This window comes from Nelumbo lutea, chromosome 6 (assembly GCF_056320005.1).
Source record: "Nelumbo lutea isolate HS-2025 chromosome 6, American lotus-T2T, whole genome shotgun sequence".
NCBI lineage: Eukaryota > Viridiplantae > Streptophyta > Magnoliopsida > Proteales > Nelumbonaceae > Nelumbo > Nelumbo lutea.
In genome coordinates, this window is record NC_142689.1 from 47124406 (window position 1) to 47148321 (window position 23916).

The window sequence follows — 23916 nt, forward strand, 5'->3', positions numbered from 1 at the left end:
TAAATTTGGCGTGATAGGGTTTTTGGGTCTCTAAACACAATGGTGATGTCTGGTTAGTCAAATAGGATTAGGATGATTGAGGTCTATGGCTAACAAGTTCAGATCAACAAGACTTGCCGAAGTATGACATTGGTTTGATTAAGGATCAAGCTCAAACAGGGAATTTTGGGATGAAAATTGGTAGGTAGGCACTTTTGGTTGTCATGAATGTGATGGAAGCTACGGATCTTTGATAAGAAGAGTGGATTAATAGATTTAGTTCAGGTCATGATCCTAGCTTATGGTTTTCTAATCAACGAGAGGGCCCGAAATTGAATCTTACATTTTCAATGATCAAATGGAGGTGTTTGGTTATGAAATTTGATGTAATGGGATTTTTTGGCTCCCTGAATACAATGGTAAGGTCTGATTAGTCATGAAATTGGAATGACAAACAGTAACCTCTAATTAATAAGATACAGTTTTGAGTTCAAATTATATTAGTATATATAGAGAAAGGGAGGGGGATAGGTTTGAATTCATTCAGCTATAGTGCTTGGGATTCAATAAAGTTTTTTCATACAAATTGACAAAGATTCTTCAGAGAAATAGATGTCTAATCAAACTTTTCTATTAGGTGAAACATTTTCTTTGATTTGGGTGTGGTTTTCATGGGTTTTCTATGTCCAATGGGAGCTTGGGGCATGCCTGTCATGGTAGTCTCGTATTTAGCACTATTAGTGGTAGAAAATATAAATGTGGTGAACTTTTAAATGTTATTTTGTCTTTTATTGGTTTTAAGTAGAGATATCTTGGGACTTTAGGGCTTTTTGAATCTATTAGGCTCTGTTTCATTGGTCCAAGTGTCTTAATGAGTCAAAAATGGGTTTGACATCGGCCATCACCTTTTTGAGGCTTCAGGTTGGGACGAATGATGTAGTAATTTAATTTGGTATATCGAAAAGGTATATTTGTAGTTTAATAGTCAAACAAATGAATTTGGTCATGAAATTTGGTATGCTAGGGTTTTTTGGGTCTCTAAACATAGTGGTAAGGTTTGATTGGACAAATAGGGTTAGGATGATTGAGATCTATGGCTAACAAGTTCGGATCAACAAGATTCGCTAAAATAGATTCTTTGTTTGATGAAGGGTCAAACAGGGAAATTTTGTGTGAAATTTGGTGGGTAGATATTTTTAAACATTCTGAATCTGATGGAAGTGATGGATCTTTGATCAGAGGTGTAGATTGACTGATTTAGTTTATATCATGGTCTTAGCTTATGATTTTCCAATAAACAAGAGGGCTTGAAATTGAATCTTATTTTCTCAACAGTCAAATGAGAGTGTTTGGTCATGAAATTTAATGTGCTACGGTTTTTTAGGTCCCCGAATACAATAGTATTATTTTATTAGTCATAAAATTAGAATGATAGATGGTAAAATCTAATTAATGAGATTTTCTAAAAAATGATTTAGGCTTGATGGGGGTCAAACGGGGGAATTTTGAGCTATAATTTGGTAGGTAGGCATGGTAAGGAGTTAAGTGGATAGTTCTGATCTAAGAAAGATATAGCTGACATTGGTAACCGCTTAGAGCCATCAGAATTGAATTTTGGAGGAGTTAAAATTTGAATATCGCAGAGATCAGGGCCGTTAGAAAGGAAGTTGGTGTGATGAACATTGGATCTTTGTAGTGTAGTCATGGAAACTGATGTGTAACTAAGTTATAGTTTTCCAAGTATGGGGATAATGTCTGATCGGACATTGATATTGATCTCAAGGTTCTTATTCGTCTTGTGGATTATGTCAAAGGAGGGTATTTCATGTTTTGGAAAGTGTCAAGTTAACCTGGTTGTGTTTCCAAGTTTTTGGGATTAAGAGGTGGGTATGAAGAGGTAGGGTGAAGGGACCGAGCAAAAATTGGGTGCTGACATCGTGTGCCTCCTAAGATCCAAAACTTTATCTGGAGAGTTTGCAATAAAGTTGTTGTAGTAGGGAAACATCTGGTGGAGTGGGGAATTGCAATTTCTTCCTTATGTCTGAGATGTGATGGTGTGGAGGAGGACTTGAATCATTTATTACAGAAGTGCCCCTTCATAAGAGTAGTTTGGTTGGCTTGCCCTCTAGTTTACATATCTAGAAGTGATGAATTCAACCATATAGATAAATGAGTGGATTGTATCTTGGTTTAAGAAAGAAAACTACACTGATGAAGATTATGAGAGGCGGAGAGCTTTATAAGCAAACATATGCTGTTAGCTTTGGCTCACCAAGAATGAATTGGTTTTTAGAGGAGTTGATAAAAACCCATTGGAGGTGATTTCAATTAGCAACAAACTGCCAGCAGATCTCTAGTGTGAGAATGAAGCAGTTCAATCTCACCCCCAAGTCTAGCGATTTGGGAGCCTCTCGACTCTCAGCAAGTTTAGCTTGTATTGCGAGGGATAGATCTAGAACAATTGTAAAAGCTCAATTGCAACAGATATATGTAGTTCAGCCTTAGATGCAAGAACTAGAAACCTGCATTTGGGTGCAATGCTAGTGAAAAGGATAGGTTTGCATCAAGTTTTAAAAACTGACCCGAAAAACGAAATCGTTCTAGGTACTGGTTTAAGGGTCAGCGGTTTGACTGTCTAGGTTGAACGGTTCAGATGGTTTGTATTAGGGCAAAATAGCAAATAGTTATATATAGTTATATATGAGAAAGGAGAAGTAGAGAAGAGAGTCTTTTGTCGGTTGAGAAAGAAAGGAAGGAGAAAGGAAAAAAAGGAAAAGGAGAGAAAGAAAAGGAAGGAATGAAAGAGGGAAGGAGGGAAGAAGAAGGAAGAGGAGGAGAATGATTTGATGTTCACTAGCGATGGCGACAACGCTAACAATGCAGATGACAGATATGAGATATGAGATATGAGTTCATGGATCTCAGATATGAGATTGATTTTTCAAAATTTTTCTCAGATCTCTGCAACTTTTTCTTCTTCTTCTTCTTCTTCTCTCTCTAGATATCAGATTTGAGTTCGTGTCTTAGACTTAGAGTTTATCCCCTCTTTGTAATTTCTTAAACCATGAACCGCTATCCAAGTCAAATGAATTGACGGTTCGATCGCCCAGGTCAGCAGTTTTCTAACGAAGTCAACAGTTTTTGACTCAAGAACGGGTCAGGGGGTGTAATGGAACAAGTTGGTTTGCATAATGTTATCTTCGAGTCTAACTCAAAATAGGCAATTGAAAATCTTTAAAAGGGGGGTAAAATTGATAGTCTTTATCAGGGGGATAAACAAAACATCTTCCCCATTCACCCGATGATTCATGACACCCATAGTCTAAATTGCAAAAGAAGACGTGTTCGATTCTCCTACACTCCTAGACTTGCAAACACTCTTGCCCATGAGCTCACAAAAGCTGTTACTCAACCAAGAAATGCTTTTATGACCACGAATATGTTTACCTCTTGAATTCATCATTACCTGAATAAGAATTATGACTTTGTATTTCCTTCTTGATGGAGTTTTATAATGAATGATATCTTCCCTTTTTTAGTACAAAAAAAAAATCACATCACATGACACATTGTATCTTATCAATAATATCCAACAATACAACAAAGAGTGTAGGTATTCTAATGGTTTTAAATGTTAATGTCCAACCCACAAATACCTATGTACGCAACCTTTGCATACCCGATGTATTTGATAATAGCGGAGACCCATGCTATGCACGAGCTTTATTAAGCGAAAGCTAAATAATAGAAACACATAAGAGTATATAATTGTTTTGTATTTTAATATTTTAAAGACCAATCCAATCAAACTCGATCCTAGTTGGTCGATTTTTTAGTATTTTCCAATCGGCTTTGGTTCAGCAATTTTCCAACCCAACCAAGTTAGGTCAGTTTTGGTTTGACCATTTGTAAACCGACCAAAACCGAACTGACTTGACCATGGATATATATTAATGTTTTACTTTTTAATATGGGAAAGTGGGAAAATTACCAAATTTGTAGTCTAAAATATTTTATGTCAGTAATGTATTTATTAATAATACCACTATAATTTATTAAATTTAAATTTAATTTTTAAGTTTAAATCTTTTGAACAAACAAATTAAATAAAAAATAGATCCAAACCAATACAACATGAGTTGGCCAGTTTTCACTAATGGTTAGTCAGTTTCTAGTGATAAACTCCCAACCTGACTAGGTCGATTTGGTTAGCGAAACAACCTATAATCGAGCTGAACCAATATTTGAACACTCCTAATTTTAACTAAAATAATAGTCTAATTTCTAATAAATAACAATAGTTTAATCTCTAATAATTATTAAAAATTTATAGCAAAAATACATAATTATTAAATATAAATTTATAATGAAAATACAATAGATATCTAATAAAAATACAACAGTTACAAATATTGGAAATATACTAAATTAGTCAATAAATAGTGTAATCTCAAATAATAGTTTAATCTCTAATAAATATTAAGCAATAAATTATAAAAAATACATAATTACTAAAAATAAATTTATAACAAAAATTCAATAAATACAATAACTTAAATTTAAAATGTTAAGAATAGTTGTTCAATCTCCAATAATTATTGACAAATTTCTGTTAAATAATAAAACAAAAATAGATTTATAAATAATTATTGAAAATATATTTATAAAAAAATATAATAAATAATTACTATAAATACTATAAATATTAATTTTAGTGCATATAAATATGTAATGAATATACACTATTATTGTAAAATTATTACTGATAAATATTAACTTTTTTGAAAGTTATTTTCTATAATTAGTAATTGATATAACTGAAATTAGTTATTTACAATATTGTTTAGTTATTTAAATAATATTGTTATTTAAAATTTTAAAATATTAATTATTTATTGAATTTAATAATCCATAAAATTATAATTAGTACTATTATTACATAATTTGTTATTAATTTTTTTTAAATGTTAAATTATTATTAATATGAATATTATGAAATCTATTATAATTATTTTTCTACTTTTAATATTTTTTAAATTTATTGAATGACATTTAAATTGAATAATTCATAAAATTATAATTTATATTATTACTACATAATTTCATGATGGAATTTGTAAAAATATAGAATTATTAGAATATTATTAGATCTATTATAATTATTTTTTGTGTTTTGAATAAATATTTTAAAGTTAGTATATAATTTTGTTATAATATTTAAATAATTCTGAAATTTTTAATTGAAACTTTTTTAAATAGGTGTGGATAAAAAGTGGGGAGAGGATAAATAGGAATTAGAGATAATGTAGGAGATATATAGGAATTAGAGACAATTTAGGAGAAAGTAAGGGAAAGTGATGCCACTTTGCTAAACATTAGAAAAGCAAATCCCTCTTTCTTTATGCTTGTTAGAAATAGTTAAGCCTATGTTATTTCTTGGTCTAATGGGTAATTATGTGAAATTAAAAAAAAAAAACAAGAAATTAGGAAGAGAGGTTTAGAAGGTTGACATGGTGATGTATACCATCTTGCTTCTAGTTGTGATAAATGCTAAGAAATCTTGAAAAAAAAATATTACATAACATTAGTTAAATTTGTTTTTCTGATTCTTGGGGAAGAGCTACCCAAAGTTCAAAGTATTGATACTTATTGGCCAGTATCGACCCTTTTTTTAACTTCCATTTATTTTTTTCGATTTTGGTTTAGAGGGGCTGGTTTAAGTCTCAGCTACCCTTTGAACCAGGCCCTGACCCAATACAACCCTTATAGGGGCGTATCGGGAAGGGCCCGATACTAGGGATGAGCGAAAAACAACTAAAAAACTGAACCGGCCGAAACCGAATAAAAAAACTAGTTAACTGAACTAGTTGGTTCAGTTTCGGTTTGATATTCTTAAAAAACTGATACTTTCGGTTCGGTTTCGGTTAACCATTTAAAAAAATCGGCAGTTAACCGAACCGATCGATATATATACAGTAATATATATTTATATAATATTATATATATATATATTTTTTTTTTGAAAATCGAATAAAGTTTCAATTGAATGTTTATTCAGTAGTCTGCCTCTGCTAGAGTGCTAGAGTGCCAGACTGGTAGGGGTGTCAATGGTATTCAAAAATCCTATTCATATCGAATAGTTAATCAGATTCATATTCGAATATGACCTGATTCGATTCAATAAATATCCAAATTCGGTCGATTATTTAATTCTTATATATAATATATAAAATAGGATTTATATTATATATATATAATAATTAATCTATATAAATAAGTTATATATTTATATACTTTATATCAATAAAATATTTATTAATTATCTAAAATAATTAATTAATCAAATTTGAATCGAATTGAATATTCGAATATTTAATCGGATTTGAATTCGGATAATTTTCAATATCCATTGGATATCGGATTTTTTAATCGGATTCAAATTCGGATATTGCCTGATCCAATTCAAATTCGATCTGTTTACACCCCTACAAATTGGAGACTCCCAGTCTCTCAGTCTCGAAAATAAAAAATTTTCAAGCCTTTCTTCTCTTTTGTCTCTTCGAATTAGAAACCTAAATGGCTAAACCTTCTCTCACTCTCTCAGTCTTTTCTCTTTTGTCTCTCTCAGTTTTATTCGAAGTTCTCAATCTTTCTTACAGTCATCTTCAAATCTTTGTATTCCCCAGATGGTCGCGCGGCCCGCGCCAACCACCAGCACCAAGCGGCAACATTGGTTGCCACTTCGCCGGAAAGCAAGCACCAATGCCATCTCTGATATCTGTATCTCTCTTCTCTCTCTCTCACCTCTCCTCTCTACAGCTTTGCCAGACACCACCTCTCAAGCTTCACTTCAGGTGACAATCGACAACAACCATCGACACCAACCATTTCGGCACTGACAATTTTAGTTTTTTTTTTTAATTTTAAGTGCATAAGAAAACTAAAAAACCAAATCGTGTTTAACCAGTGAACCGATTGCATCAGTTTGATTTTGGTTTCATATTTAAAAAACCTATCAAGTCAGTTCAATTTAAAAAAATACCCCATGGTTCGTGAGCACCCCTATCCAATACGATACAATACCGGCCGATACGTAATGATTTTTTGAACCTTGGAGCTACCAAGGTTTGTGTAGCACCCCATTTTCTCTACCAAAAAAAGTAAACACTACTTCACTTGATGAATATTGTGGTTGTGGGCCTTGTGGCTCAACCAGCGTACTTGGAGCCCCGGTAGCCAATAAGGTCAGTCCATGGCCTGTCTTCGGGCTGGTCATAAGTATATATGACCGAACTGGGCCGCCCTGGTACGAGAGCCAAATAACCCTAGATTCAATCTCGGCCCAAATCTAACTATATAAGAAAACGTTTCTAGGGTTTTGGGGTCTCTGCTGTGACTGAAAACGGAGAGAGATAAACGAGAGAACCAGGAAGGAGAAGGCGTCTTTCACCTTTGTAGCCATGGTACTAAAACTTGCTATTTTCTCTATAACCATGCATTTGAGGTTGCTATGCTCATTACTATTAGATTTGTTCTCGATCATTGATATTCTCGTCTTCGCAATTGCAGATTATTCCGGAGAAGAACCGGAGAGAGATCTCCAAGTATCTCTTCCAAGGTTTCTACTTTTCTTTTTTTCTTTGCTTGTTTGTGGGGACTTTTTAATGATTGTCACTGCTTCATTCCTGACGTCTGACTTTATCTCTCGATTTCTTGTAAATGTACAGAGGGCGTTTGCTATGCGAAGAAAGATTTTAATCTTGCGAAGCACCCGGACATCGATGTGCCGAATCTACAGGTCATCAAGTTGATGCAAAGCTTTAAATCGAAAGAGTATGTGCGTGAGACCTTCGCTTGGATGCACTACTATTGGTACCTCACAAACGATGGGATCGAATTCCTCCGAACATACCTCAACCTCCCTTCGGAGATCGTCCCTGCCACTTTGAAGAAATCTGTTAAACCTGCTGGGAGGCCTATGGGCGGGCCTCCCGGAGATCGCCCACGGTAAATGTTTCCTGCCAAAGATGTCCGTTTTCAATGTTTTCTGCTGGTAGGCCTACGCCTATATGCTTTTTTAACCATCCTTACGAGTTTGTGGTTTTGGTTTTAGTGGACCGCCTCGTTTTGAGGGAGACCGGCCTAGGTTTGGCGACCGTGATGGGTACCGTGGTGGTCCACGAGGACCTCCTGGTGAGTTCGGTGACAAGGGAGGAGCCCCGCCTGAGTACCAACCATCGTATAGGGTAATGAAATTTTAAATGCTATTTGGCACCTTGTCATGGTTGCTGACATTTGTTGATTTGTTAGATTCTATTGGTTGGTTAAGTACTGATATTTTATTATCTGTATGTTTTGTTGTTATTACTAGCAAGCGAACCCAAATGCATGGGCTTGAATAGAAATTTGGTTAGATTAGGGTTTTAATATCAGTTTGGGTCCATGCTAGGTTCCATATTTTAGGGTTGGGATGGCTCTTATCTTGACTCAAACCCATCTAATTTATGCCCCTGCTTTATTAAGATAGTCAAAAGGGTCAATGGAGATTTAATGGGAGGGAAGGTGGTACAGACATCAACTATTGGGGGTGAGGTTCAGAATGATTTTATTAGAGTAATGATGGATTTCATTGTAATTTCTTACAGTTTTAATAATTTAATTAAAAATAGACGACAACGTCTGAAAAATGAGAGGAGCAGAGTGTATGAGCTTTGTGGCTAGAGGACCCCCTCGCCTGGGCTGTAGTAATTAGTACTCAGTCTGTTTTCCTGATTATAATTGGTGGCAGAATCTAACTTGAATTGAAGAAACATAATGAATGTCTTGGTGATGACTCTCACACTATGAGAAATTAAATAATGAGTTATCAGGAGAATCCTCATGCAAACCACTCTACCTTGGAACAATCATACGTAATGATAGAGAAATTAAATAGGATGTTGTCCATAAATTAGAGTAGAGAGGTGTGTTCAAGTCAATTGAAAATTGTTGGGATTAAGGCTGAGTTGAGTTGAGGTTTCTAGTAGCTTGATGGCATATGGTGGTTAAAGTTGTGAATTGTTCAAGTTGATATGCTACATGCTTCACTATGCTTTTTTGTTTCCCTCTTTACACGTAATACAAGTCAAACCCCCCATCCTATGCTTCAGGCATTTAAATGTTTCCATTTTCCACATTACCACAAAAATAAAGAAAAATTTTAAAATTAAGCCCAATTCGTTTTTCTACATTCCTTTAGGCTTTAATTTAAAGTACCTTGTTTTGGCTTCTTGGCTTTACCCCTTAAAATGCCCATAGTGCTTGTCATTTTACTAAAAATTTTCATGTTACTCTTTTTATTCCCTTGTCCCAGGCTCCCAGCTCATCCCTATCCGCTTCACTCTCTCTGACATATACATAAATATATTCATGCATGCTCCATAGGCACTCCAAGAGTTTGGAGCCTTTCAGGGTTGACACACAGATTGCATGCCCATCTCCTTTTATGCTCTTCTTGATTGGGTCCATGCAACTCTGTCCTTGGAGTTTAGATGGTGTTTAATGCTGGATTCTGAGTTTAGATGGTGTTTAATGCAATCTTGACACACAGATTGCATGCCCATCTCCTTTTAATGCTGGATTCTGAACCAAGTCAGTCATGGCTTCTAGCCTATACAAGTTTCATATGCATCATTTCCTAGGCAAGCAAACATTTATTAATAGGATTTTTGTTGTTAAAGTATTAGAGGTCTGTTTTAGTGATATATTTGGTTGGGGAAGGTTTTGCCAAACCCCATGTTGTGCTTTATGTGCCCCTTTTTTTGAACCTAGCAGCTGGGCGGGGGCTCCACCCCCGGAGCTCTGAGAACCCCCTATATGGTAATGTTTATTCATTCATCCTACTAAAATATCTTCTTAAAAAGCAATTCAAATTATAAAATCATTATTTTTTGTGTGGAAACTAAGAATTTAGGACCCTAACATGGACTTATTTGGGCTTGCCTCAAGGGGCGTGGGCCACATGGCACAAAGGTGACCCATAGAATTAGAAATGTAATATGTTTTACATCACATTAGCTACTTGAAGTAGTGCAATCAAAGAAAAAAAGAGATTGTGGGTTTTACATGCTTGAAAATGTTTTATATGTTTGATTTTATTTTTAAATTTTCATTTGAAAATGCTTTACATGTTATGTTTATGTATTTTAATTTTAGATAATAGGTTTTTTAAAACCATTAATTTTAAAAATTAAGTTTATATTTCTTATTAATATTATGTTTAATATTTTTCATCTTTTTTTGCTTTTTTGAAATTTTTGTCATTTTTTTTGAAATTTCTCTTTTTTTTTTTTATATTTTTTAGCATTTTTTTTTGTATTTTTGCGCCTTGCTTCAAAAAGACATGTGCCTCGCCTTGTGCTTCTCCTTGGGTGCAAATTGTCACTTGCGCTTTTTTGTGCCTTGCGCCTTTAAAACACTGTATGTGGGTTTGGATGTTTCCATTATCATCCATAACAAGCAGAACTACATATCACTGTTTTCTTGGTGTTTGCCAATTAAAGAGCCCTGATACTGCTACTACAGAGCCTTTCTTTGGATCCCTTGATTAGAGAACGTAAGAGGGGCCTTCACTCACCTTTTTAGTCTTTGTTTCTTGCTTTCATTCATGCATTCTATATTCATTAATTTTGTGAATTTGTATGCTGCATGGGTTGGACCTCTTGATAGAGGAGTGGTTAGAGCCATGCCAACTACTTTTGTGAACTTGTATTCTGCATGCATTCTATATTCATTGATTCTAATGCTTTTTATCTTCTGTTTTCCAATGCAATGATGATATTCTTATTCCCAGCTCATTATGAGACCTACTCAAAGGTCTGGGAAAAGATTGTTTGACATATATCTGAGCACAAGTATCTTCTTTTTTTGATCAATTCTGAGCACAAGTATCTCATTATGATTCTTATTCATTATTGTTTTATGTAGTTTATATTTCTATCATTTTTTTGTATTGAGTCTACCGTTCCCAATGATGCTTATTTCTACCACGCTAATACCGATTATTTTCAATGATTGGATGTTCAATATGTCTCCTGAGGGAACTATGTTCTTTAATTTATTTTAATTATTTTTTGGGACACTTTGGGGATGCAATGAAAATGTAAAGTGTATCAAAGGTTTGGCACATTTGACCCAAAAGGTTGAGTTGTTGACTCACCACCAAATACGAAAACAATTAATCTGTCACACATTTTTTTATATATATATTTTTGTTATCTTTTTTTTTTACTTTTTATTATTGAACTATAATGTCATGGGTTGACACATTTGATTTTAAAGGTTGAATTGTTGAAAAATCTAGGAAACATTCCATCATCAATTAAACCTTTTGGGTCAAACGTTGGTTTTGAATTTATATTTCATTTCAACATCAATAAGAACAATTATTATTTGTCACTGTTATTTTTCCTTAACATTAGAGATTGTCTATTTTTTGTCTATTCATTTATTTCTATTTAAAAAATTTTAATTATGACATCATGGATATAGGTCTAATTGGTATAATTTATTGGTAAAAAGAATAGGTTAATAGGATTTAATTAGAGAATGGGAGTTGTTAGTACTCTAAATATAAAACTTGATGAGAGGGAATTGAATGAGGGGAAATGTAGTATAAATTACATTTTGGGCCTTCACAATTAGAGGGACCAAATTCAACAATAGGGGTATTCTAGTCAAGAATGGGATTCAATGGGAGTTTATACCTTAATTATGATTTAGGGATAGTGGTTTAAATGACAAGAAAAGTGGTTGTTTATGTTAATATCCTCACAATTAGTGTATTTATAAAAAAATATCCTGACAATTAGTGGACCAAATTAAAAAATTAGATTTTTTTAAGTCAAACAAGAGTTCTTCACTCTCATTCACACTTTTAATAGTAGTATAGATTTATTTATGCTAATGATGAGTATATCAGATGGTAACATGGTTGCCCTTTTGCAAGAGTGCAGGATCAAAGCATCATAACAGGCTACTTCTTTTCACTAAGTCAATTAATTACCTTTCAAGTTTATAAAATAACATGATCAGGTGCATTTTGTGATTGGGGTCCGGGGGAGTTTCGAGTTTGCTTGGGCCTCTTCACTAAACATCTGATTCAAGTGGTAACCTTGTTTGGCAAGCTGTTGCATGCTGTTTTGGTAGCTAAACTGCAACCTTGTTTGGGATTTGAACAGCTTCCCGCTACTGGTGTGACTGAATCTCATTGTATTGTGGGTGGCTTTTGTGGCTGAGTGGGCTATTTTTGCTCTCAAATTAAACAGTCTCTCAGTCAAAAAAGTATTTTATTTGATAGCAGTCATGATTTAACAGTCAGTTTCAGTCATGATCTACTGAAAAATCATGGTTCATCATTTATGTATTCAACGTGCTACTTTTGAACTCACAGGGTCCTGGTGCAAGGCCTGGTTTTGGCCGTGGAGGTGGTGGTTATGGCGCGGGACCTGGTAGCTCAAGTTTGGCGTAAAGAGGTGTCGAGTATGGCGGAGTACTCTTAATTTTTGATAGTTTTAGTTATATGCAACCAGAAAAGCTGTTATATATTAAATTTGTTGCAGTTATATATCGAGTATGTCGCAGAGTACCGTCTTAAATTTGTCATGAGATCTAATTTGTTACTAGTTCTTGATGGACGAGGAACTGTCAGAACTACTCTTAAGTAGTGTTCCATCTATCTTAGCAACCTTTTTTCACAGCTCGATAAATAATATAATAGGGTACCTCTCTGCAAACAAAATTATCAAATTTCAATTACTTATAACTTGATCTTTCAAGATTCAAAGTCGACTGTGTGGGCTGCTGTGCAATTTTATTTGCATTAGTACAAATGCATGGGAGAGTGCAAATGAAAAAAAATTAATTCTAGTTTACTTTTATTCTGTTTCAGGTCTTATTTTACTGTATTTGTACCGTTATCAAGGTAAATTTTGAAATATAAATATCATAATTTGCACGAAATCATTTACACTACCATTGTTTATCAGTGCAAATAAATTTGCATTGCAACTATACGCAGCCTAAAGTATTTCTTTTCCTGAGGCTTAGTTTGGGAGGAGCCCAAATAAAAACATGTACGGTATAAATATAAGGTTTAGAAATGCAAAGTGTATTTTTCCCAATAGGATAAAACTGAGCGACAGAATGTTGGTGAGGTCTAAAGGTCCGCTGTTGGTTGATTTGGTTCTTTCCTCGCTATTTAATGCCATCTAGCGATATCTACTTGGCCGCTAACATGTGTCTTCTCTCTCTCTCTGCCATTAGGTTGTTTCCATTGTCGTCAGTGAAGTGTTAACCAATGTGCGCCTGAATTTATGATGCTGCACTTTCTAAGTTTAAAATTTCAGTAACAAATTTCCTGGTGTGACTTTAAAATAAACATTTTGGTAATTAGAATGACTTCAAACAAAGTTTAAGTGAGTTACGGAATTGGGTTGAGCACTTTTAGTGTTAAGTCTCGTTTATGACCTTGAAATAAGTTTTTTAGTAGTTAGAAAGGTTTCAAATGAAGCTTGAGCTTATTTATATTTCATCATAGAATAAAGTCTTTATTGATCATCTGAGTGTATTGATAACTTTACATCTTGATGCCCTAAGGGTATTAATTCAGGGGTATTTTTGGCTTTAGAATAGTCAAGATGTGCTATTTTTTTAGTAAATGCAATGTTGTGTGGCCTCTAAGGGTTCTTGTGCAAATTATGGGGAAATTTGGCAAGTTTTCATCGCTAAAATAGAGATTTTAGGAAGTTGGTGTGAAATCCAGCTGAGAAAGAGGGTATTTTCGTGAAAAACTAAAAGCAAGAGGGAGCCTTTTAGTTGCTAAACCCAGTTTGGCGCCCCTCCTATTGTATTAGCATGCTTCCCAAGCTTTAACAAACCCTAGGGCGCCTTTTAACCCATTCTTTTCACACTTAACAAACCCTAACTGTCCCTAACTGTTAAATCCTCACCTTCCATCCCTTCTAATATCCACCATTTATTCTAGGGCACTCTCTTTTTAGCATTAACCCTAGGAGCCACCTAATTTCTAATCTTCACCATTCAGCCTTTAGCCATTAAATCTCAGCCTTACATAATATTGAGTGCCTTATCCTTTTCTTCTCAGTCTCAGGATCAACCTAAAACCATCCTAACCCTCCATTAGAAACCCTGGGGCGCCCGTATCTTTGCTAAAGCGCAGCTGCCACCCCCCTCATTCTTTCTAATTCTAGTTGTATCCACCATTCTCCATAAAAAGGACCTAAGGGCTATTGAGAAAGGGTTGGATTTTGCCCTTAGGAAAGACGAAAGGTTAATCTTGAGAAGTTTAAGGGTAGAGGAAGAGGAGAACGCCCAAGCAAGAGGAGGGGTTCCTACTTGTAGTTTGCCAATACCATTACTGCCACCTCTGGAATCGGATCCCAACCACTTTTACTTTATTTTAATTTTAATTTTTGTTATTTCAATTCCAGTTTCGTTATTTACTTTCTGCAATTTTATTTTCATTCCGTTTTATCTTCATTTTATTTTCTGCAGATCTACAATTCGGCTAGGTAACACAGAAGGCCTAGCTGGAGAAGTTCGAGAGTCAAAGGAGAGGTCCGAAGACTGCTACATCTGATTGGATTACAGATTTTTATTTCGTTTCTTTTGTTAATTTATTTCTGTATTTATTTATGTTTTTGCACTTTTAACTTTCAGTACTGTTTGAATTCTATATTTTTCTCAATTTAATTAATTAATTTTTATATTTCTGCACTTCCCTCTTGTGTTCTCTTGTCCAGATTTGAGTGTATATTAATTTTTCGCTCGCTTCCCTATGGATACGACCAGTTCTCATCCCTTTACTGTGTTAGTATTTGTTTGAGAGTCAAAAAATTTTATAGATATTAAATTGGTGTTCCGAAGTGCTTAACGACACGCTTACGGACACACCAAGTTTTTGGCGCCGTTGTTGGGGAAGCACAGAGAAAAATTTTTATTTTTTCCAGATTTGTTTCATTATTTTTTCTTTTTCGTTTGATTACTTGATCCATTATCCCAATTTATTTCTTGTTTCTCTTTGATTCTGCAGGACGTAATAGCAAAAGGTGGGGTACCGGAGCATTGTGGGACTGGAAGACGGAAGAGAAAAGAGAAATTGGATTGCGTTTCAGGTGTGGTCGTCCCATTTTATTTTTATTTTTTTTTTGTTTTTATTTTCAAACTCTTTTTTTTTTCAATTGACTAGTGATTTTTGAATTTTTAATTATTTTTTTCTAGATCCGATTTATTTTTTTAGTATTATTTTTTTTGTTCAGTTTTGTTTCTAGATCTATTTTTCGTTTATTTTATTTTAATTTTTTATTGCCACATAATTTTCTTTTGTTTATTTTATTTTCAGTTTAATTTTTAGAATAACAATTTTCTTGTTAGAATTTATTTTGGTAGTTGTTAATCTTGTTAGCATAATTATTTCTTTTATTTTCTGCTTGTTATAATTATTTGTTGCCTTATTTAATTTCCATTTTATTAGTGCTTTAATTGAACAATTAATTGTTAAAGAGGAAATTGTTTAAATTTTCGAATTTGAATTTAAATTTCAAATTTGAATTCGAATCTGAATTTGAATTTCAAATTTTGAAATTTAAATTTAGAATTTCGAATTTCAAAAAAAATTAATAATAATAATAATAAAATATGTATAAATAAATAAAAAAATAAAAAAATTTAATTTCTGCACTCCAACATTTAGTGTTTCATATTCTAGAGCATGCATCATATAGGTTTATTTAATTGTTAAATTATCATTGCTGGTTGTGAATGTGTTAGGATTTCTTTCTTTTTATCATTTTAATTGTTTCTCTTGCTTTTATTTTATTCTTTTATGTTATATTGCTGAATTGCATATTAGAAATACTTGTTCATGCATTGTAATTAGTTGCATTTGTTGTGTTTATTTTTCTTTTTCGTTAATCCATTTTAAGGGCATCCAATTTCATCACCCTTCATTGGCCCAAAAATCACCACCCTTCACGTGCAGTTCACCCTAACCCTAATTTAAAATTTGGATAGCAAATCCTTTAGGGAGCCTCACATTTGGTTCAAAGGTGTGCTGAATTTTAGGAAAGCTTGTAATTACTTTCCATAATTGGTGGTTGGTGTCTAAGGAAAGAGATTAAATGGCTATGCCAAAGCGGGTTTTGTGGTTACTTAATTAGGTCCTTGCGAGAGCAAGGGGAGCCTCCCACATCCCCACCTCTTACTTGACTAACCAAAGGAAGTGGTGTAATTCCAAGTGAACCTAAAATGATTCACATTGGTTAAACCACTAGTTTAGGAAACCCTAGGTCAGCCCCTAGGTCATGTGGTTGATTTGCTTGCAATTTTTTTTTAAATTTAAAAATTCAAATTTGAATTTAAATTTTGGGAATTTAAATTTCAAAATCTGAATTTGAATTTAAATTTCAAAAAAAATAACTTTATAATTTAAAAAAAAAGAGAAAAATTTTAAATTTGAGTTTAAATTTCAAAATCTAAATTTGAAATTAAAATTCAAAATTTAAATTTCAAATTTCAAAATAAATAATTTTAAAACAAAATAAAGTGAATGCAATGGCCAGAGTTTGTGGAATGAGAAACTACTTCCAACCTAAGCCATAGATAAATTGGAACCATGTGTCTCGACAACTGGACAAGATCAATGGGACGACCCAAAGACTTGACCAAGTCCTTGCATTTCGCCGAAAATTTAGCCCATTCCCAACCTTGTCATCCTACCCAACATGTTCCATCTGTGCAAGCCCGACCCATCATGTTAGTTAGTGCCCTACGACGGGCCCATGTCAACCGGTCATTCCAGAGCAAGTACATGCAACTAACGGAAAATCAACCCAATTTCACTTATTGGGCCCAAGCCCAAGAAAGCACCCTGCTAGAGGTGCACTCTCAATAGTCTACAGCCCATGCTCACTATGAGTATAATGATTACCTTGGGACCCAACCGGTTCAGCCTTATCAAGTCAATTCATTTGATGATAGGTTTCTGCAGCTCCAACAACTGATCTTAGCTCAACAACAGTCAGTCCTAAAATTATAGAGCCAAGTAATTCAGCTCATGGAAGCTAACCTGTAGTGGTAAAATGATTCAATGCTTAGTTAGATGGTTGTAGACCCCAGAGATGAATCCTTAGGTCTTCCCCAATACCAAGATCTTACAACCTTTAATGTCCCATACTTAGAAAATGTTGAAGAAATCTCAGCTCTTCAAAAGGAGGGAAAGTGTGAAGACCTGTATGAGTCTGAAAGTCTTTCTGCCTACCCAGAATAGAATAGGAATTGTTGTATGATAGATGTAGAGAGAAACCAATCTGGTCACAATAGATGACCCGACGGAAGAAGCTAATGCCTTAATGAAGTCTACTCACCCATTTCAATCCTGGCCTACTGTTGAAACTCTGCCACAAGTAAAGAGTGAACCACCTGTGCCTTCTCTTGAATCTCCCCTGCAAGTGAAACTAAAACCCTTACCAGACTCCCTTAAGTATGTGTTTTTAGGACCCAACCAAACACTGCCAATGATCATAGTAGTGGACTTAACCTCTAGACAGGAAGAGAAACTGATTGAGGTATTAAAGGAGTATAGAAGTGCCATTGGTTGGTCAGTAGCTGATTTGAAGGGGATTGGTTCGTCTATTTGTATGCACCATATTTACACATAGGAGGGTGCCAAACCTATTAGGGAGATGCAAATAAGGTTGAACCCAAATATGAGAGAGGTGGTCAAGTAAGAAGTAGTTAAGGGGTTGGATGCATGTATTATCTACTCGATTTCAGATAGCAGTTGGGTAAGTCCTACGCAAGTGGTGCCTAAGAAAGCTGGACTCATTGTGGTTACTAATGATCAAGGTGAAGTAATCCCTACTTGACATACCATGGGATGGCGAGTATGCATCGACTTTAGGAAACTCAATGCAGTCACAAAAAAAGACTGCTTCCTTTGCCCTTCATTGACCAAATTCTAGAAAAACTTGTCGAGCAAAAATATTTATGCTTCTTACATGGGTATTCTGGGTATAACCAAGTAGCCATTTACCCTGAAGACCAAGAGAAAACAACTTTTACTTGCCCTTATGGAACATTTGCCTTCCGACGAGTGCTGTTTGGATTATTAATGCACCAGCAACCTTTTAGAGGTGTATGACGACAATTTTTTCGGAAGTGGCAGGCGATTTCCTAGAAATATTTATGGATGATTTTTCTGTCTTTGGAGATTCCTTCAAAACATGTCTCGAACACTTACGAAAAGTTCTTCAGCGATGTATCGAGACAAACTTGGTCTTCAGTTGGGAGAAGAGCCATTTTATGGTCAAAGAAGGCATTATTTTAGGTCACATAGTTTTCGAACAGAGTATTGAAGTGGATAAAGCAAAAATTGACATAATGTCTAAACTTCCACCCCCCACTTCTGTCAAGCAAATCCGTTCTTTTCTTAGACATGCTAGTTTCTACCGATGATTTATTAAGGACTTCTCCTAGATCTTCAGACCATTATGCAACCTTCTAGCAAAAGATATCCCATTCAGTTTTGATGAAGCTTGTCTTAAAGCCTTTGAGTACTTGAAAGGGGAACTGACCAAGGCTCCAATTCTACAACCTCCTAACTGGTCTTTGCCCTTTGAAATCATGTGCGATGCCTCTGACTATGCCATCGGAGCTGTTCTGGGATAAAGGGTGGATAAATGTCCTGTGATAATCTATTATGCAAGCCGTACCCTCTCGGAAGCCCAATTGAATTATACCAGCATTGAGAAAGAATTGTTAGCTGTAGTGTTTGCTCTGTAAAAATTTTGCTCGTAATTGGGCACCAAAGTGGTTGTTTACTCTGATCACTCGGCCTTAAGACATTTGTTGTCTAAGAAAGAGGCCAAACCTAGGCTCATTAGATGGATCATTCTTTTACAAGAATTTGACCTTGAGATTTGGGACAAAAAGGGTTCTGAAAATGTAGTAGCTGATCATTTGTCCCAAATTCAAATTGAAAAGAGCGAGCCCGTCTAGGACTATTCCTTCCCAAAGGAGTATCTCTTAGCTGTTCTCTCATAGTGCTCCCCCGTAGTACATTCATATTGTCAATTACTTAGTAGTAGGTAAAATTCCTGAGGGGTGGTCTAAGAATGAGAAAGATAGATTCTTTTCTCAAATCAAATATTACTTCTGGGAAGATCCCGAGCTATTTCATATCTATTCGGATCAAGTGATCTGGCGTTGTGTCCCTAAGTCTGAACACCAAAGCATCCTCAACTTTTGTCAAACTCTCGCTTGTGGGGAGCACTTTTTGGGAAAGAAAACTGCGGCCAAAGTGCTACAGAGTGGTTTTTATTGGCCGAGTTTATTTAAGGATGTCCATGTCTTTAGCCAAAATTGCCTAAGATGCCAATCTGTTGGGAATATGTCCCATAGAGATATGACGCCACTTAACCCTATTCTAGCTGTAGAAATCTTTGTTGTTTGGGGTATTGATTTCATGGGACCGTTTCCACCATCATTTGGTCACGAATACATCTTGGTGGCTGTTGATTATGTGTTAAAATGGATTGAGGCGTTAACAACCTAGACCAATGACCACAAAGCTGTAATGAAATTTGTTCAAAAGAACATTTTCTCTAGGTTTGGGTGTTCGCGAACAATCATCAGTGGTAGTGGATCACACTTTACTAATACACAATTCCATGCTCTACTCTACAAATACGGAATCACCCATAAGATAGCAACCCCCTATGACCCTGAAACAAATGGTCAAGTGGAAGTGTCCAATAGGGAAATTAAAAATATTCTGCAAAAGTCCATTAGGCCCGACTGGAAAGATTGGTCTGACAGACTGGATGACGCATTTTGGGCCTACCAGACTGCCTACAAAACTCCCATTGGAATGTCTCCTTATAGGCTGGTTTTTGGTAAAGCATGTCACATTCCCATCGAATTAGAACATCGGGCTTATTGGGCCATCAAGAAGTTCAATCTAGATTTATGCCAAGCTAGATCCCACCGAGCCCTGCAATTAAGTGAACTAGAGGAATTGCACAATGAGGCCTACGAAAGCTCGCACATTTATAAAGCCAAAACAAAAGCCTTCCATGATAAAAACATTTCAAGAAAAACTTTTGAGCCGAATCAAAAAGTCTGGCTTTTTAATTGTAGGCTGTGTTTGTTCCCTGGTAAATTAAGGTCTAGGTGGGACGGACCGTTTATTGTGGAAAAAGTGTTTTCATATGGTGTAGTTAAAATTGTTGACCCAAAGAATGGAAGCACATTCAAAGTCAATGGTTAAAGACTTAAACCATATGTGGAAGGAGTCTCTGAGAGCGGAAAGGTTGAAAAGATAGGCCTAAGTGATCTGGAGAGAAGTGTGTGAATGTGTCTGGATGAAGACGTTAAACTTAGCGCTGGTTGGGAGGCAAGCCAACGTAGCTTTTTGTTTTTAGGATTTGAATTTCCTTCTCTTGATTTGAGATTAGGTGGCAGCCCTTGAACCCCTCAGGAAAACCCTATTCCTTGTTCCCTTTGGCCCAAATCCTTTTTGCATCATTCTAGTCATGCCATTAGGGACAGTGTCATTTAAGTTGGGGGGTAAGGGAAGAGAGAGAGAAAAATTGAAAAAAAAAGAGAAGCTAAGAAGAGAAATTGAAAAATACTCCCAAGTTTGTCCCTACCAAGATAAGAAGAGAAAGATAGAGAAATTAGACAAAAAATCTTCAAATGGTTAGAAACAGTGCACTACCTTGAACAATGTTGCCAAAAAAAAAAAAGAATAAAAGGTCAATGGACAATAGACACCCTAGACTTAGTAACCGGGTTTCTTTACCTAAGTCAAGTGTCGAGATTTGCATCAAACGGAAAAGGGAATGCCAAAGACACTTACCTAACACTTAGTAACCGGGTCTCTTCATCTAAGGCAAGTGTTGAGATTTGTGTCAAACGGTGGAAGGTAACAATAGAAATAAGTGTGCAAATCAAATTCAAGAATAGAAATCCATTGTGAAAAAATGATAAGAAGAATACATATCTGATTTGAGAAATCAATCTCGACTTATCAAAGCAGGCTGCAAATGGAAGGGTAAATAAGATTTTTAAGCTATGTTTTTGTAAGACAGTTTTACCCCTTAAACCCAATACCGATCTTTATAGAGTTTGAGAATTCTGGAATCAGGATGCTCGACTAATTATATTAGGGATGATCTTGAGATGGGAAAGATCTCTATGCTCAGTGTAATTTTAAGGCTACATTGTTAAGGGACTAGCAATGTTTAAGTTGGGGGGTGTGATAATTCTGCATTTTGATGCCTTAAGGGCAACGATTCAGGGGTATTTTTGGTCTTAGAATAGTCAAGGCGTGCCCTTTTCCCAATAAATGCAATGTTGTGGCCTCTGAGGGTTTCTGTGCAAATTCTAGGAAAAACTAGAAAGCTTTCATGGCTGAAATGCAGATTTTGGGAAGCTGGTTTGAAGTCTAGCTGAGAGGGGTGTTTTCATGAAATACTGAAAGCAGGAGGGCACCTCCTAGCTGCTAAACCCAGTTTGGCGCCCCTCCTACTATATTAGCATGCTCCTTACACCTTAGCAAACCCTAGGGTGCCTTTTAACCCATTATTTTCACTCTTAACAAACCTTAACCGCCCCTAACTGCTAAATCATCACCTTCCATCCTTTCTAATCTCCACCATCCATTCAAGGGCACTCTCTTTTTAACATTCTAACCTTAGGAGCCACCTAACTTCTAATCTTCATCATTCAGCCTTTAGCCATTAAATCTCAGCCTTACATAATATTGGGTGCCTTCTCCTTTCTTTTCAGCCTGAGGGTCACCTTAGAACCATCCTAACCCTCCATTAGAAACCCTAGGGCACCCATATCTTTGCTAAAATGCAGCTGCCACCCCCCTCTTTCTCTCTAATCCCAGTTGTATCCAACCTTCTCTATAAAAAGGACCCAAGGGCTCCTAAGAAGGGTTGGATTTTGCCCCTAGGTAAGACGGAAGGCATATCTTGAGAAGTTTAAGGGTAGAGGAAGAGGAGGACACCTAGGCAAGAGGATGGGTTCCTACTTGCAGTTCGCCAACACCACTACTGCCACCTCTGGAATCGGATCCCAACCCATTTTACTTTATTTTAGTTTTAATTTTTGTTCTATCAATTCCAGTTTTTTATTTACTTTCTGCAATTTATTTTCATTCCATTTGATCTTCGTTTTATTTTGTACAGATTTGCAATTCGACCAGATAAGATGGATGGCCTAGCTCGAGGGTCAAAGGTATGACGGAAGGCTGATCTTGAGAAGTTTAAGAGTAGAGGAAGAGGAGGACGCCCAGGCAAGAGGAGGGGTTCCTACTTGCAGTTCACCAACACCACTACTGCCACCTCTGGAATTGGATCCCAACTACTTTTACTTTCTTTCGGTTTTAATTTTTGTTCTTTCAATTCCAGTTTTGTTATTTACTTTCTGCAATTTATTTTCATTCATTTGGTCTTTGTTTTATTTTCTACAAATCTGCAATTCGACCAGGTAAGACGGAAGACCTAGCTCGAGAAGTTCGAGGGTTAAAGGAGAGATGCAGAGACTACTACCTCTGATTGGATTTTAGATTTTTATTTCGTTTCTTTTGTTAATTTATTTATGTATTTATTTATGTTTTTGCACTTTTAACTTCCAGTAATGTTCAAATTCTATATTTTTCTCAGTTTAATTAATTAGATTTTATATTTCTACACTACCCGTGTTCTCTTGTCCGGATTTGAGTGTATATTAATTTTTCCCTCGCTTCCCTATGGATACGACCCATTCTCATCCCTTTACTACATTAGTATTTGTTTGAGAGTCGAAAATTTTATAAATATTAAACTAGTGTTTCGAAGTGCTTAACGACACACTTCCGGACACACCAAGATTTTGGCACCATTGCCGGGGAAGATCAGAGAAAAATTTTTATTTACTTTTTTCGGATTTGTTTCATTATTTTTTCTTTTTCGTTTGATTACTTGATCCGTTATCCAATTTATCTTGTTTCGCTTTGATTCTCTAGGATGGAATAGAAAAAGGTGGGGTACCGGAGCTTTGCGGGACTGTGGGACGGAAGAGAAGAGAAGAGAAATTTGATTGTGTTTCAGGTGTAGTCGTCCCATTTTATTTTTATTTTCTAACTCTTTTTTTTTTTCAATTGAGTAGTGATTTTCGAATTTTTAATTATTTTTTTCTAGATCCAATTTATTTTTTTAGTATTATTTTTTTCTTCAGTTTTGTTTCTAGATCTATTTTTCTTTCTTTATTTAAATTTCTTGTTCGAATTTCTATCTTATTAGGTTTGTGTTTTTCTTTTATTTCAAAAAAAAAAACAGAAAATTTCTTTATTTCAAAATTCAACCTTGTCCCTCATTTGTAGCTTACCATAAGTACCTATCTTTGACAAAATCGGTTTTACTACCTAAATTAAGCAACTAATCACTTTGTGATACATCGTTTTTTTACCCAAATTAGGGCACCCCCTTCTTATGGATATTTCTTGATATGAATCTTTGACTTGCAATTTTTACATATCCAATGTTTGTTATTTTTTTTTCTTCAGTTTTGTTTCTAGATCTATTTTTCTTTCTTTATTTAAATTTCTTGTTTGATTTTCTATCTTATTAGGTTAGTGTTTTTCTTTTATTTCAAAAAAAAAAACAGAAAATTTCTTTTATTTCAAAATTCAACCTTGCCCTCACTTGTAGATTACCATAAGTACCTATCTTTGACAAAATCGGTTTTACTACCTAAATTAAGCAACTAATCACTTTGTGATACATCCTTTTTTTTTACCTAAATTAGGGTACCCCCTTCTTATGGGTATTTCTTGATATGAATCTTTGACTTGCAATTTTTACATACCCAATGTTTGTTATTTTTTTC

At 35.1% G+C, this 23916-nt stretch overlaps 1 protein-coding gene and 2 non-coding genes across 3 annotated transcripts; all 3 read left to right on the forward strand.

The window, feature by feature from the left end:
* The first annotated feature begins 7358 nt into the window (after positions 1 to 7358).
* Positions 7359 to 12757, forward strand: LOC148848828 (small ribosomal subunit protein eS10z-like). Its single transcript, XM_088949445.1, has 5 exons — positions 7359 to 7442; positions 7549 to 7597; positions 7707 to 7986; positions 8093 to 8225; positions 12410 to 12757. Exons 1-5 carry the CDS (start codon positions 7440 to 7442, stop codon positions 12485 to 12487), a joined length of 543 nt encoding a protein of 180 aa, XP_088805571.1. The 5' UTR covers positions 7359 to 7439; the 3' UTR covers positions 12488 to 12757.
* On the forward strand, positions 10779 to 10872 carry LOC148848829 (small nucleolar RNA snoR69Y). Its single transcript, XR_016101643.1, has one exon. It is a non-coding gene; the product is annotated as a small nucleolar RNA snoR69Y (small nucleolar RNA).
* LOC148848830 (small nucleolar RNA snoR53Y) lies at positions 10981 to 11062 on the forward strand. The gene has a single exon (XR_016101633.1). It is a non-coding gene; the product is annotated as a small nucleolar RNA snoR53Y (small nucleolar RNA).
* Positions 12758 to 23916: the final 11159 nt, after the last annotated feature.